The sequence below is a fragment of the Rhagoletis pomonella genome, unplaced genomic scaffold (genome assembly GCF_013731165.1).
Source record: "Rhagoletis pomonella isolate Grant_MI unplaced genomic scaffold, Rhpom_1.0 Rhpom_scaffold_00006, whole genome shotgun sequence".
In the NCBI taxonomy this organism is placed as follows: Eukaryota; Metazoa; Arthropoda; class Insecta; order Diptera; family Tephritidae; genus Rhagoletis; species Rhagoletis pomonella.
The window spans coordinates 65,826,970-65,840,857 of record NW_023458560.1 but is presented as its reverse complement, the minus strand read 5'-3'; the positions used below and the strand labels follow the sequence as shown (position 1 = coordinate 65,840,857).

The window sequence follows — 13,888 nt, the reverse complement described above, 5'->3', positions numbered from 1 at the left end:
TTAGACTCAGGGGGGTACGGCTTATCTAATGGTGCGGTTTAATATATAGACAAATGTATTTTTATATATGAATAGTAGTGCGGGCCAATTTTTTTGACTAAGCGCGTATAGCAAAACGTGTAACCCTTAGCAAATTTTCCGAAGAAATCATGGGTCTAAAATCAATTTTGAGTTTGCCAAATTGCGAAAATTGGTTTGGAAGAAAATGTGTAAATTTTTGAACCATGGTTTCTACGCCAAATTTGCTAAGGATTACACGTAGAATCCATCTGTGCTTTATGCGAATAGTCGGAAAAATCTCCAATACAAATTGACACGCCCTAATGAATAAATGTAATTAGTTCGTTAGTGAGATAAAATTGGCAGTCACAGAGCAAGGACACCGCGAGCTGATAGATCTTTTGTATCTGCAAGAAGTGTTCCTAGCTCACAATGCTCAAAATCCTAAGATTGCCTAATGAATGTTAAAGATATATACTGTCAATCTAAGGCGAGACACCCTCATAGCAAGCCATTTGACGTATCATCATCCTCAAAACCGAGCCGACTTATCTGACTCTGTGGCTTCGCCAGGTCAATGCATTTGATAGCGTAGACAGCTTTGAACGGTTAGAAAACCATCAACAAATTATTTTCAACACATTTCTAATCATTTTAATTTTCGCGATGACTTAAGCGATCCGCCATACGTTGAGGCTGTGAGGATGTGAGAAATTCAGCAACTACGCTCATGAGTCCAACCTTGGTAGGTTTGTTTTTTTTTTGTTTGTACGAACTAACACAAACAAAAGTCGCATACACAATACTTGCACAGAATATTATCCGCCGTGTCATCCTTTTCAAGGCACAAAGGGTAAACGGGGTTGTCGTGTATGCCAATCACAGTAACATTTGTACCACGAAAAGTGATCAGTTGAATGAAGTCTCATTTGCTCAATAAAAGTAAGTATCCAGTTAGACCTTATCAGATTGTCGAACAAAAAAGGAGATGTTAACTTAACTTAAGACTAAATTTGTATACTGATTAAATCTGAGAATTGAGTCCAACATTTAAGAATAGTTCTGATTTAAAAATTTGTATAAGTACAGACATATTTTTAGGCCAAATATAGTAGATTCTTGATCACGTAAAAAACTATGTATGTACTTATATCCGACCTTTATCGTTTATGTATTTAAGTTATTCTCATAAAATACAAATATGTATGTTCTACTAATTACGTTCACACGTTTTTTAGCATTGTATAGGTAATCACCGAAAATATTTCTAAATATAACTGCGGATTTAACTTCACAATAGTTAACTTGGCACGTGTGTGCCACCTTGTCTTGTGCACATGAATTGGCTGCCATCTGGAAACACGCAAAGTTTAATGGGGATTTATCATGAGACCATACCATCACACATGCATACATACATATGTACATAAGTAAATACTGTCTGCTAGTCATAGCCAGCTTTGAAACTCTCCTCTCTGAAAAACATGAAGAAAATACTAACTCTTATACATTCACTATACATGCATATACAAAAGTACATAAGTATGTATGTGCATTTTAGTTAACGGAAAAGTATTTTCAGAGAGTTTTTCTCATACAAAATCAGTGCAAACACGGGGCTATTACCACACATTTTTAATAGACTATATGTACGCATCCTGTTTATTTCAAACACATGAATGTATGAACATTAGGGCGTGTCAATTTGTTCTCAAAACTATAACCGAAAAAAGTCCATGGAAACATAGCTCTAAAATAGATTTCAATCCTCCGTATTTTTAATTTTAGTTATTAATCCCTACCCAAATTTCTTTTTTTATCGTCTTTGGTTAAATTTTTTGGAACTATAAATTAATAGTTAATGTTTATTTTACTCAATCCCTCCGCTAGAGAGCATGACAAAGTTTAATCAATTTGGTTATTTTTAATGGAAAAACATCAATGTTCCCTACCTATCCCTAAAAAATTTTAGCAATTATTTTACTTTAAGTTATTAGAAAGACAAAAAAGTACTTAGTAATAAAAACATAATAAAAAAAAAACTTGATCAGTAGAATGCTCCAGAAAGAATTCTAAATCATACAATGCAGTGCTTTATACATGGATAAATCACTACAATTTTATTAATCGAAGGAAACGAAATACAAAATCAAGAAAAATCAATTAAGAATTTGCTTTTATTTAATATTTCAAATAAGTATTAAGTAGTGCGGTGTTATGCTTTTAGTTTAAATTTAAGTGTTTCGTAGATATTTTTTTTTTTTAAATAATAGCTTCCAAGTTTCCGATGTATGGATGGATAGGCGCATATACTAGACATATATTAGGGCGGGTCAATTTATATGGGAGATATTTTCGACTATGCGCGTATAGCACAGAAGCAAATTTGCCGAAGAAACCATGGGTCTAGCTTAAATCATATTGCTTCGAATAGATTCGGTACGTTTGAGTTACGTCTAAACTATTGTATTTTCTATAGACAAACTAAAAATCTGTAACAAGTTGCTGCTTGCAGGGTAGCAGAAGTAGAATTAATACGATTACTATAAACAAAAACTTTTCAAAAGTTTTAAATGAAGAGCAATCTTGGGTAATAAAATATTTAGTTTCACTGAAACACTCTTCTGTAAACTTCCATATCTGAAATAAGGGGATATATGTGTATATATGGGGTATTCTAGCCCAATTCCGAGTTCATTCCTAATTTTTTATGTCAGGGAGGCCTGTCTCAATTAGTACTATAATTGAGAGAGCCGTTTTTTTTTGAATAAAACGTTCCTTTTAAATGCCCATAACTTAGCGAAAAATAGCCCAATTTAATTTTAGGAATGTAAAACAAAAAACCCTATTTCTATATCGATGGCTGAGTGGAAGATCGACCTATCTCGGCAGCCAATTCGAAAACGCTCTATCTCAAAAAGCTTTTCAAGAACGCCCTACTTCAGAATTTAATTGAAAAACACCCTATCTCAAAATTCGGTTCAAAAACGCCCTATCTCACTTCAAAATGTATTGAAAATATGCTGATAAAGGGCGTTTTTGAATCGACAGCTGAGATATGGCATTTTTGAAACGAGTTCTGAAATAGGGCGTTCTTGAAAAGTTTTTTGAGATAGAGCGTTTTCGAACTGGCTGCCGAGATAGGTCGATCTTCCACTCAGCCATCGATATAATGTCTATAAAACTTTTTCATTTGTGTATAAAATGTAGATTTCCAAAAAAACGTATTGATCGATTTTTTAAAATATTTTTCTAAATTTTTAAATTAATGAAAAACTCAATGCACAAAATAGATCTCATTGTTAACTCATTATTGGATTAGGATTAAAGGTTGTGGAATGAGTGAAAGTTTTTCAGAAAAATTTTCGAGAAAATCGATCTGTACGTGTGCTTTGGAACTCCAGATTTTACTTATATTAAAAATTTGAAAATTTTTAGAAATAAGGTTTTGATTGGGCTTTTTTCGATATTGTATTCCAAGAGTTTTTTAAATGAAAAAAATAAAAAATAAAATGTTCCCAATCGGCCCATTCTCTGTTTTGAAATTTTTTCAAATTTTTTTAACTTTTTCATCGACTGTTATAGTAAACGGGCCGCTCCTTCCAATGCAACAAACTGCAGCTTTAGTTTTTTCACAATTTCACTTCAAAGTTAGGTACTTTCACGAAAAAAGTACAAAAAAATCAAATCTGACAAACTATTCTGAAATTAATCAAATTCGCTTGAAACTCGTTACTTGGGGTTTTTCGGAGTCGCTGATTACGAATCCGATGTTAGTTTTTCAAAATTCAAAATGGCGGATCCACATGAATCCGAACAAATTTTAAATTTTTTCCACTGTATTCATTAAAACGTTCAGAAGCATCAAAATCAACTTGGTAAACTTCAAAGCAGTTTTTCTTGAAATCTTTTTTTCTGAGCGTAGGTCCTTTTTAACTTTACGTGTCACATATTTCAATGCTTAAAACGTTCTTCAGGCAAACCTTAAAGTACTTATTTACGTATGTTTATTTCCACTACAAGAAAAGAATTCGTATGCATGGCTGAAGTTTAATTTCCCAAAAGTAATCTTAGGTAACATTAGGTCTGTTTTGAAATAATCCATCATCTCCCAGCTGATATCAATCAAAAGAGAAACGAGCATACTGACGCTGGTCACCAGAAACTCAGGCAACTACGAGTATAAATAGTTAGCATTTATGCCCTGCAGTGGAAATACTAGTACAGAACTAGTGAATTCACCAGTTTTCGTGAGTCGAATACCGGTACCTCGCAAATCTACCAGCCATGCTTTCTACTGTCGCATTTAACATGGAGTTGTCCTAGGAGGTGACAATTGACTCCCGCTGCGTAACTTTGCCCTAGTACTAGTAGTAGTAACATGTAGTCTTCAACCGAACCACGTTTTGTATCTCGCTGCGTAACCTGGTACTAGTACACAAACTAGTGTGCTAGGGATTATAATTGACTCCTGCTTAGTAACTTTACCCTAGTATTAGTAGTGGTAACTTGTAACCAGTAAAAGGACCACCATCCTGGTTCCAGTACCGAAACTAGTGTGCTAGGGATGATAATTGACTCCCGCTTATTAACTTTTCCCTAGTATTGGTAGTAGTAACACATAACCAGTAAAAGAACCATCATGCTGGTACCAGTGCCAGCATTTATTGTACCAGGTAAAAAAATGAATTGCTTTTTCCTTGTGTTTATTAAATAAAATTAATAAAAAGTCGATATTTCTACAATATATTAATTTACAGGAGAAGCAAAAACCATTGTATTCAAACCAGAACATTTTAAAAATGAACGGAAAATGATTACAGTGGGTGTCAGTGGAAATCCTACAGTAATTTTTTTAAATTTCATTGATTTTTTTTTTAATATAGTTCCTAGTACAACAAAATCCATATAACTCAAAAATTTCAAACTTCGTGACAAATTTACAAAAATTCGTCAAATATTCATTGAAATTTCAAACTTTTTATTAAGAATTTCTTAAAAAATTTTGGGGTATGCAGTTTTAGTTTGAAAACATGCAAGTTTTAAGTTCCTACAAATTCTCGTTAATTTTTATAATTTCGTTTTGCTGACGATGTTGCTCATTTTTTTTAATATGAAATACATGCGTTATTATTCAAATTGTAACTTTGTTACAGAGTTTGAAACTTTGAGTAACATGGATTTTTGATTTCCTTTCAAATGCGAACCGCTGATAACAATATTTTTATAATCGAAATTTTAAATTAACTTGGATATTAAATTATGTGCCGGGAATTCAAAATGCACTATAAAAAAATCAGTTAATGAAGTTGTAAAAAAGTATTACAAACACTAATCGGTCTTCGCTAATGATAAGCACTTGAAGTACCTTTGTGATATTAAAATATTACATTACATATTTTACATATTTTTGATTTCCTTTCAAACGCGAACCGCTGATAACAATATTTTTATAATCGAAATATTAAATTAACTTGGATATTAAATTATGTGCCGGGAATTCAAAATGCACTATCAAAACAAAAACCCAATAAAACTGCATAAAAATATTAGAAACACTAATCGCTCTTGGCTGTTGCTAAGGACTTGAAGTATCTTTTTTTTTTGATTTTGAATGGCGTGACGCAGCTGATCTTCCACACTTTTTCCTGCTGGGGCCACAATAGATGCTACATAGAATAAAGAGTCGTTATGAATTATACAAAATGGTGCTTATTGATTACTAACCCTTCAGAGCAGCATAAAAATTTGAGACGTCTTTAAGGCTCTTCTTGCCATGTATTCCATATAAGTTGTAGTCTGCAGTAATGGCTGTGCTCAAAATATTTTTAAGGTTTTTTACTACTCCACCATTTTGAAGGAGGCTTTTCATAGCTACAACCTGTTGGATTGGAAAATATTGTACACATTTATATCTTCGGTCAAATTTTATTAACAATTATATCTCATATAATCCCAAACTCGAGAAAAAAGAATAATACGCACAGTGAGACAGTTGAAATTGAACAGTGGTATTTTTTCGATATTCACAATATGTATTTATCATTAAATTGGTCTCGTGATTTTTTTTTATAAAAATATAGAATTTTTAGCCTCTTCAAACTTGTACTGTTTTATACTAAAGTTAAATGGATTCAGAGCTGTTAAATTAATTAGTAAATCATTATTTTTTCGCATTTTTTAATTTTAATGATTACTTTAATTTTCTTGTAGCAATTAATAATTAATTATAATTAAAAATAATCAAAAATAATCATGACTAATTGCCATTAATTTTTTGATTATTTTTAAATATTTGATTGTTTTTAATTATTTGATTATTTTTAATTATTTTTCCAAATAGATAAAGCTGTGTTTGGTAGGCAAATCTTTATAAGTTAGTATTAAATAACTAAGACCAAATTCACTGTACGAGTAAATACTTGTACTGTAGTTTACAAGTAAGAAATGAATTCTTATAAACATTGTCAACTGTCTTTGCTATTCACTAATATCAAGGCGAATTCATATAAGGTGGTAGCGGTAGTACGAAAACAAAAACTACACTAACACATAAGAAGTTTTTACATATGTGTACCGAGGCGAATTAAAGCAGCTGTTCTATCAACACTGTCTTATATGAATTTGCCTTGATTAATACTTTCAGAAAGAAGAAGAAGAGGACACATAGGAACAGATCTTACAAATAGACATAGGTATGCATATTGACCGCGTTTTTGTTATTCTCCTTGTGCATTTATCTTACATTACTGTATTGATTCTCATCATATGTACATTAACTGCGTTGCAATGTATTATTCACACGTTGAAATAAATAATAAAATTGAAAACAAAAACCAAAAATAATTGAAAATAATTATATCTGTGTTCGTATGGAAAAGTAGCTTATGTCGAAAGGCTGGCTTTAGTATAATGCGGCATTCCCTTTATTCTTTAAACGGCAAAGAATTTTTTGATGAAACTTGGTAAGAATATTGACTTGCTAGTATCGGAACTATTTCTTGCACGTTTATTTGCCAAAAGTTGTTCAACGGTTCAGCGCCAGTGAGTTATTCGCAATCGTATGCTGCGAATGCCGATTTATACTAAAGCCAGCCTTTAGACATAAGCTACTTTTCCATACGAACACAGATATTAATCATGTAATTAAAAAAATTCAAATTTAATTGAAAATAATCAAAAATAATAAAATCTGTGGTCATAAGCAATAACCGCCTAAGTCGACTTAGGAATGAATTGAGTTATATATACTATCGTTTTCTGCAACTACTATTCCATATGTATGTGAAACTCCCATCTCGTTAGCTAGGCTTTTTAAAAGGTTATAGACGAAAATATTTTGGTTTCCCCATAAGGTTAACATTACAATCCAAATCGTTAAAGCGTTTTTTCTCGAATCCAGGTTTTTCGACTTAGACGATTATTGCTTATGACCACAGAAATAATCATGTTATTAAAATTAGCTAATTAATTAATTAATTTTCTTTTTTGAAAGTAATTAATTATTAATAATTAAAAATGTGCAAATAATAGTATTTAATCATTAAACGGTCAATTTTGCATAATACAACTCCATTTAATTGTTATTAAAATTATAACGAATACGTATATAGGCAAGCTTATTTTCCGAAGTAATTTCGTCGTTAATTTTTAAAAGCTGCTCCTCGCTAGTTATTGGGAATTTATCAGCAACTGTTTGATCGTTAATATGTTGGCGCGTCATGTTTTTTAATAAAACCGTTTGTTGCGCCAGAACCTCCAAAACATATTTTAGTTGATCTAAAAGATACGCAAAAATATATTTTATATTTACTGATCTATGCAAATTATGAAAAACAATTATAAATATAATCATACCCTGCAATACTTTAAGTTCAGTTTCGAGGTTATCAATTTTGGGTTCCAAACTCCCGCAAGCAAATCGCACGCCTGTGGAGTTAGAAATACTTTAAATTATTTTTAAAATACGATACAGTGATGGTCACTTAATAAGATACAATAAAAAATACTGGATTTGTTCAAACCATTCCACATCTACTTACCTTGAAAATCGGTATTACTTTTATATATACTTTTCTTTTTGGATGGATCGCTCATCTTGGATTTGTACATGAGTATATTGTAAAATTATGTGTACTCTGACCAGATGGATATACTTCATTAATAAGTATGTATGTGTGTTTGTATTTATTATTTTTATATATTTTTTTAAATCATGTTGTTAATTAGTTAAATCATAAAAAAGTTATTAAGGTAAGTGTTTATTTATAAGCATGTGTTTAATTTGCAATTAGTGGCAGCTATGCAGCATTGGCATAATTAGAAGTTGTTCACCATGTATGATTCCAATGGCTTTGCTTCTCAAATGTTCAAAAGGAAATGTTTCGTCTTCTCCTAAGTTCTCTGTATCAGTTAAATATATACCTAAAGTAATTGAATTTATTGGTTCAACGTAAAAGCTACTAAGTTTCAAAAATCTACGCCCAAGAATGCCGCACCCTTCGATAACTGAAACTATGTACACAGGGTTGTAATCTTTAACATAACATATGTTATAATTTTTCTTGTGGCTTAAAATGTAGCCATGGAAAATGTAGGACGGAAACCGGCCTATAACATGAAATCCATCTGCTGGGTATGCTACATCTAAACTATCTTGCTCCACTTTGTTATAAATTTGTTTTAGAATTTGCCTTGGCTTCTTAACACTTTTTTTGAGAGTTTGCAGATAGTTCTCAAATGCATATGCCGAATTCTCCGTAGGATTTCCGACATACTCTATCGTTTGCTTTAAATGCAACAAATTATGAACATTGTACGATAAGCTGTTTTCACCAAAAATTATGGCAAAATTTTTCACAAATAAGTTGAGCATTGACTGTGCATTGTCTAGATTTGAAAGGACCTGCTTTGGACTACACATTAGTCTGTATGCGCAATGAAGCAATAAAAAACAATAATACACATCCTCGTGCACATTGTTTTTTAACACGCTGACGCCTGTATACAAAGCAAACAGTCGAAACTCTGTAGCCTTCCAATAATTAATGTCATCCAAACTTCTGGGCTTGCGTATAAACTCCTTAGGAATATTACCTCGTAATGGCAATAACCGGTGGGAAATATTTTTCAACTGATGCGAATTCACTTTGAATTTTATCTTTTTGTTAACTAGGCGAACTAAAAATTTCCTAGTAACGTCCAAGTCAATGAGGTGCATGCAATCGAGAGGGATTTGTTTGATCACTAAAACATTAATTTGTTCGAATGGAGATTTCCGGGTTCGGATGTTTTCTTTGTAAGAAATCATTATTCGAGATAAGTGTACCTGATTCTGAGCTATAAGTAAGCACTCTGTCTATTTTTCTACCTACCTGTGTACACTTTGAGCACCCGTGACTAGAAGTATGGCCGGGGGTGCCACTTATGAATGCTCGCGCCGGAGCATCGCAAACTATAGCCCTTACGGCAATTTCAATGAAGGTTTTTTTACATGGAAATCCTGACTCCAGCAGTGAACCCAGTTCAGATACAAAGGGTTTCAGAAACTCATCACAGCTACTGGGCTTACTGTAGCCGAGAAAAACACCCACGGGAAATATTGGACAATTTTTGATATTGTTAATCCTAATTAAAATTGGCCACAATTGAGCTTTAGAGCTCTTGAACAAAGGGACACCATCGACGTTAATGTCAATGGTCAATTTCTTGCAATGTTCAATTGAATGTGCTAATTTTTTTACTTGGTTAGAAATACCCATATGCAAATATGCGCCGCCTGCCAGTTTTAAAATATTCGGCTTCGTTTTAGGAGCGATATCACCAATATTTTGGACGTTTAATCCCTCTTCCCTTAATATATTTACCAAACTACGGACACATTCCCTACTGGGTCTATAATTTAAAAACCAATTCCTTAGTTTTTCGTTTATGCTAAGGGGCTCTTCCTCGACAAATCGCCAAACATTTTCAACTTCATGGGTATTCAGCATCTGCAGAGGACTTTGCGCACCGCTATCACTCGTACCTGCTCTGTCTTCCAAGCCCCCATTTCTCACTATTTTTTCAATTTCACAAAATTTTTCAAGATATTTAACTTTTTCATTTTTGATCGCACGTCTCAATTGCCTTTTGCCACTATTGCTCATAATTGCACTTTTATATTTTATTTATGTTATTTGTTTTTGATTTTTCAAACACTTTAATTTGCATGCAATTACGGATTTTTATTCAAACTCCTTTTTTAGTACAGCAATCACTTTTCCTTAAACGTTAATTTTTTAATTGATTTACCTGCACTCTTTAGCTTTCAATTACTTTAATTTTTAATAGCAAATGCTTTTATTAACAAATGTGCAGCTTATTACGTCGCGAAAACTTCTAATTTGAGCAAAACAAACGAAAATCGACGTTCGGCGCAGCAGCATTTCCCGTTAGGCTATCTGCACACTTGTCGTCCAATCATAGTTGCGTTATCGTCTCGCCCTGAAATTTTGAGCCGAGCACATGCATTTCAAAGGAGATCTGCACACTTGTCGTTATCGGCTAGTTATCGGCAAATCGTAGAAGATGCAGAAACGGATAAGTACGGCACTGTCGTTTGCTAATCGTTGTGCACGCATTGTTTGTTTACATTTTATGGGGGAAAATTAGTGAAAAAGTTAATATTTGCATTAAAATTGTATAAAAATTAGTATTTTTTTGCATAAAATCTGTGGAAATTATTAAAAAGTGGATAATTGCATTAAAATTTAATAAATATGAGCGTTTTAACTATAAAATATGACGAAATTGTATTAAGTCTCTGTGTGCATACACAAAACACATTCCAGGAAAAGAAAAGAAGAGATATTACTGGAAAATTACGTCTAGAAATGTTGCAGCACAGTCTATATTTAAAAAATTGCAGGTTTTTGTAAATATTTCGCGAAAATATCAACCAAAAAAAACAGAAAATACCAGCTCCAAGTGAATTTTTAGGCGCCAAATGAATTGAAATATCACGACCAAGTGTGCAGAAGTGTAATCGTCATGCAATCGTTGCTTCATGACGATAACTATGACTCAACTATGATTGGACGACCAATGAGCAGAAAGCCTTAGTTTCATGGCAAACTTTGATTTTCTTGTTATTGGTCTTGCTTCATGTTTCATCTTTCCATTTTATTCCCCTTTCTCCAGGGTGACCGTTTTGCATCAGTGTACTAAATTTGTACTTTTTAATGATAGTATGCTATTAGTGTATTCAAATTTATAAATTCCTTAATTAAAATAATAATAATAGTATAATACTAATATATATATATATGTATATATATAAAGTGGCGTTCAAAATAATAGCAGCAAAATTCAAATGATGCTGTTGGATACTTATCTTTATTTATTTATTGTTAATAGTTTCCATTTAAAATATGGGTCGATCTATATCAGATACCACATAAATAAAAGTTTCAAAGCTTATACAAATTTCAAAAAAAAGGAAACGAGGTTTGTAAAGGTATTTTTAATAAAATATAAAGTTAAAATATATTTCAAATGCTTAATATAGCAGAAAAAAGAGATCACGGTGGCACAGAGAAGAAACATAAGATTTCCATGAGATGTGAGAATAACAAGCACAACAAATTTGACGGCTAATAATCTGTGTAAACGGGGTGATTAAAAACGAGCTTTGATTGAGATAATATTTATATGTGAACCTACTTTTACATAAAAAGGGTTTATAAAGTATGCAAACGTACATTTAAATAATTTCAAATCGGCAAATCTTTTTTCAAAATCTACTTTTAAATCATGTGCAATATTTTTTCAAGCCATGGAAAATGATGAAATTATACTTTTTAAATCATGAATAAAAAGACCTAGTCAAAAATATTTTTATTCTCTCCTTGTAGAGACAAATTCAAGTTTTGCAAATGTGCCATCATATCGGTAAAGAACATTAACGGCTTTATTCTGTATCAGTGACAAATTCTTTTCACAGTGTTTTTTACGGAAAAATACATGAAAAAGTTAAAATTTGTCAGTAAAAAGTTGTTTGTCACCGATACAGAATTGGGCTCTAATAATCAATTTGCATATGAATATATAAAAGGATTAACATAAAAAAACAACACAATGGAAAAGAATGTCCAGCAAAGAAAGATGTATTTTAAAAAGTAAAAAGAGCCAAAATGTTCTAAGCAAAGAGAAAGTACAAAGAGCCGCACTTTGCTAAGCAAAGGGCCGCGTTTGGCTCAAAGAGCCGCGTTTGGCTCTAAGAGCCGCGTTTGCCTACCGTTGATATATATAAACCCAAAAAATTTAAAAAGTAGTAGTTATGTAGAAAAGGAGTAGTCATGTATTGCTTTATTTTGGTACTTTTCAGTCCGATATTTGCGTGGTGGTCACACTGGCTATCTCACTGCGAATATGCGAAAGAGAACATGAATAAGTATTCAAAATTATTTATTTGTATTTAAATGACAAATAACAAATTCATTTATGTAATAAGGGAGCATTATCATATTAAAACGTCCAATAATCTTTAGAAGGAGCAACATGTAGCCAATAGCTCGATTTATTACTACCTGGAGCATAATATGATATTGGAACTAGTAATGTAACTAGTACGAAAGCGACAATTGTCTCCGAACCCGCTGCAGGGTGGTTATTGAACTGTGTAGAAACATACATACATACATACATTTTTTCAGATATGTTCGTATGCATATACATACATACATACATATGCATGCAAGTACAGAAGTACATTTGTACATAAAGAGTAAAAATTAATTTGTACATATTTATCTTTACATCAGCATTTGTGCAATAAAAACAGCCACAAACATTTGCACGCCCATAAGCAACAAAAAGCTAAATACCTAAAGCAAATAACAACAGAACCACAAAAGCGTTAATGCAAACGCAAGCGACCACACAGCGGCAGAAATAACAACAACCAGAGCAGCAGCAGCAGCAAAACACTAACAGCTGTGAAGGAGGGACTCGTAATTTAAATGCAATGGCATTCTTGTTAGTTAGTGATGATGATGGTGGGTCGCTCGCCCATGGTGAGTGCGGTGTGTGTGGTGTAGGATTGGTGGCCTTTGGTGAGTAAGCGAATTCCTTGTATGCATGAGTGATTTACATACCAACATGCGAACGCATACTAGAGCATACCCTGCAGAAAAAAATTATGAATTGATAAAAAATAACCAGCTTGAATAACTCAGCGAGAGGGGAGACCAGTATGTTTGCATGTATGTATATAAAAAAAATATTTATTGGACCAAAAAGTAATGGGTACCCTGCAAAAATCCCGACTACTCCATGCATGCGTGTAAAGAGTACTCCCTAAGGACCAAGGAGAACTCCAAAATTAACCACAATTCATATTAAAAATATGGTCCAATTAACATTGCGATGTCCTAGGGCAGGACCATATACTCCATCCCTGCATTACATCAGAGTAGCACAAAACTACTCCAACATATTAAAAATGGCATTGTTGTTATATTTTTTCGTTTGTACACGCTTTTGTTCTTCACTTCTCAAATGCTTTTTCGAAATTAATAAAAACCAAGACAAAAATTAAAAATTACATGTTGCCTCTGACAGCATTCGAACCCGAACATGCTGGGAGCTAAGAACTAACAGCGAGCATCTCTACACGTTCAGCTACAGCCTTTCAAACGCTCAACTTCAATCACATTTCATTAAAACACGAGCAGTGATCGGATAACAAACAATAAGCTGGCGCAGAGACACGAGTTGGTCCGCTACAGCATGACAGAGGAACACTTTTGTAAGTACTCCAATTTACCACAAATAGACTACATGATCCAACGATTTTTGCAGGGTAGGCACTGTGGCCAATGGTAATCAACTATTACCACCTCCGCAT

At 32.8% G+C, this 13,888-nt stretch overlaps 2 protein-coding genes across 7 annotated transcripts in view; both read right to left on the bottom strand.

Moving 5' to 3' along the window:
* Positions 1-5,050: 5,050 nt before the first annotated feature.
* LOC118741116 (mediator of RNA polymerase II transcription subunit 15-like) overlaps positions 5,051-13,888 on the bottom strand; it is a 117,154-nt gene continuing 108,316 nt past the window's right edge. For all 5 annotated transcript variants that reach the window (XM_036472950.1, XM_036472953.1, XM_036472948.1 and 2 more), the window contains 2 exons: positions 5,728-5,881; positions 5,051-5,669 (listed from right to left, as the gene is read on the bottom strand). In XM_036472950.1, coding sequence (XP_036328843.1) covers positions 5,515-5,669; positions 5,728-5,881 — 309 coding nt within the window. In that variant the 3' untranslated portion in view covers positions 5,051-5,514. The remainder of the gene's footprint in view (positions 5,670-5,727; positions 5,882-13,888) is intronic.
* On the bottom strand, positions 7,503-10,450 carry LOC118741118. 2 transcript variants are annotated; one of them, XM_036472955.1, is made up of 4 exons: positions 10,294-10,450; positions 8,043-8,155; positions 7,858-7,929; positions 7,503-7,779 (listed from the first exon to the last, which is right to left on the bottom strand). In XM_036472955.1, the coding sequence occupies exons 2-4, from the start codon at positions 8,110-8,112 to the stop codon at positions 7,577-7,579; spliced, it is 345 nt and encodes a 114-aa protein (XP_036328848.1). In that variant the 5' UTR covers positions 8,113-8,155; positions 10,294-10,450; the 3' UTR covers positions 7,503-7,576. The 2 variants fall into 2 exon arrangements, with proteins under 2 accessions (XP_036328848.1, XP_036328847.1); XM_036472954.1 differs by having other exon boundaries at positions 8,043-8,138.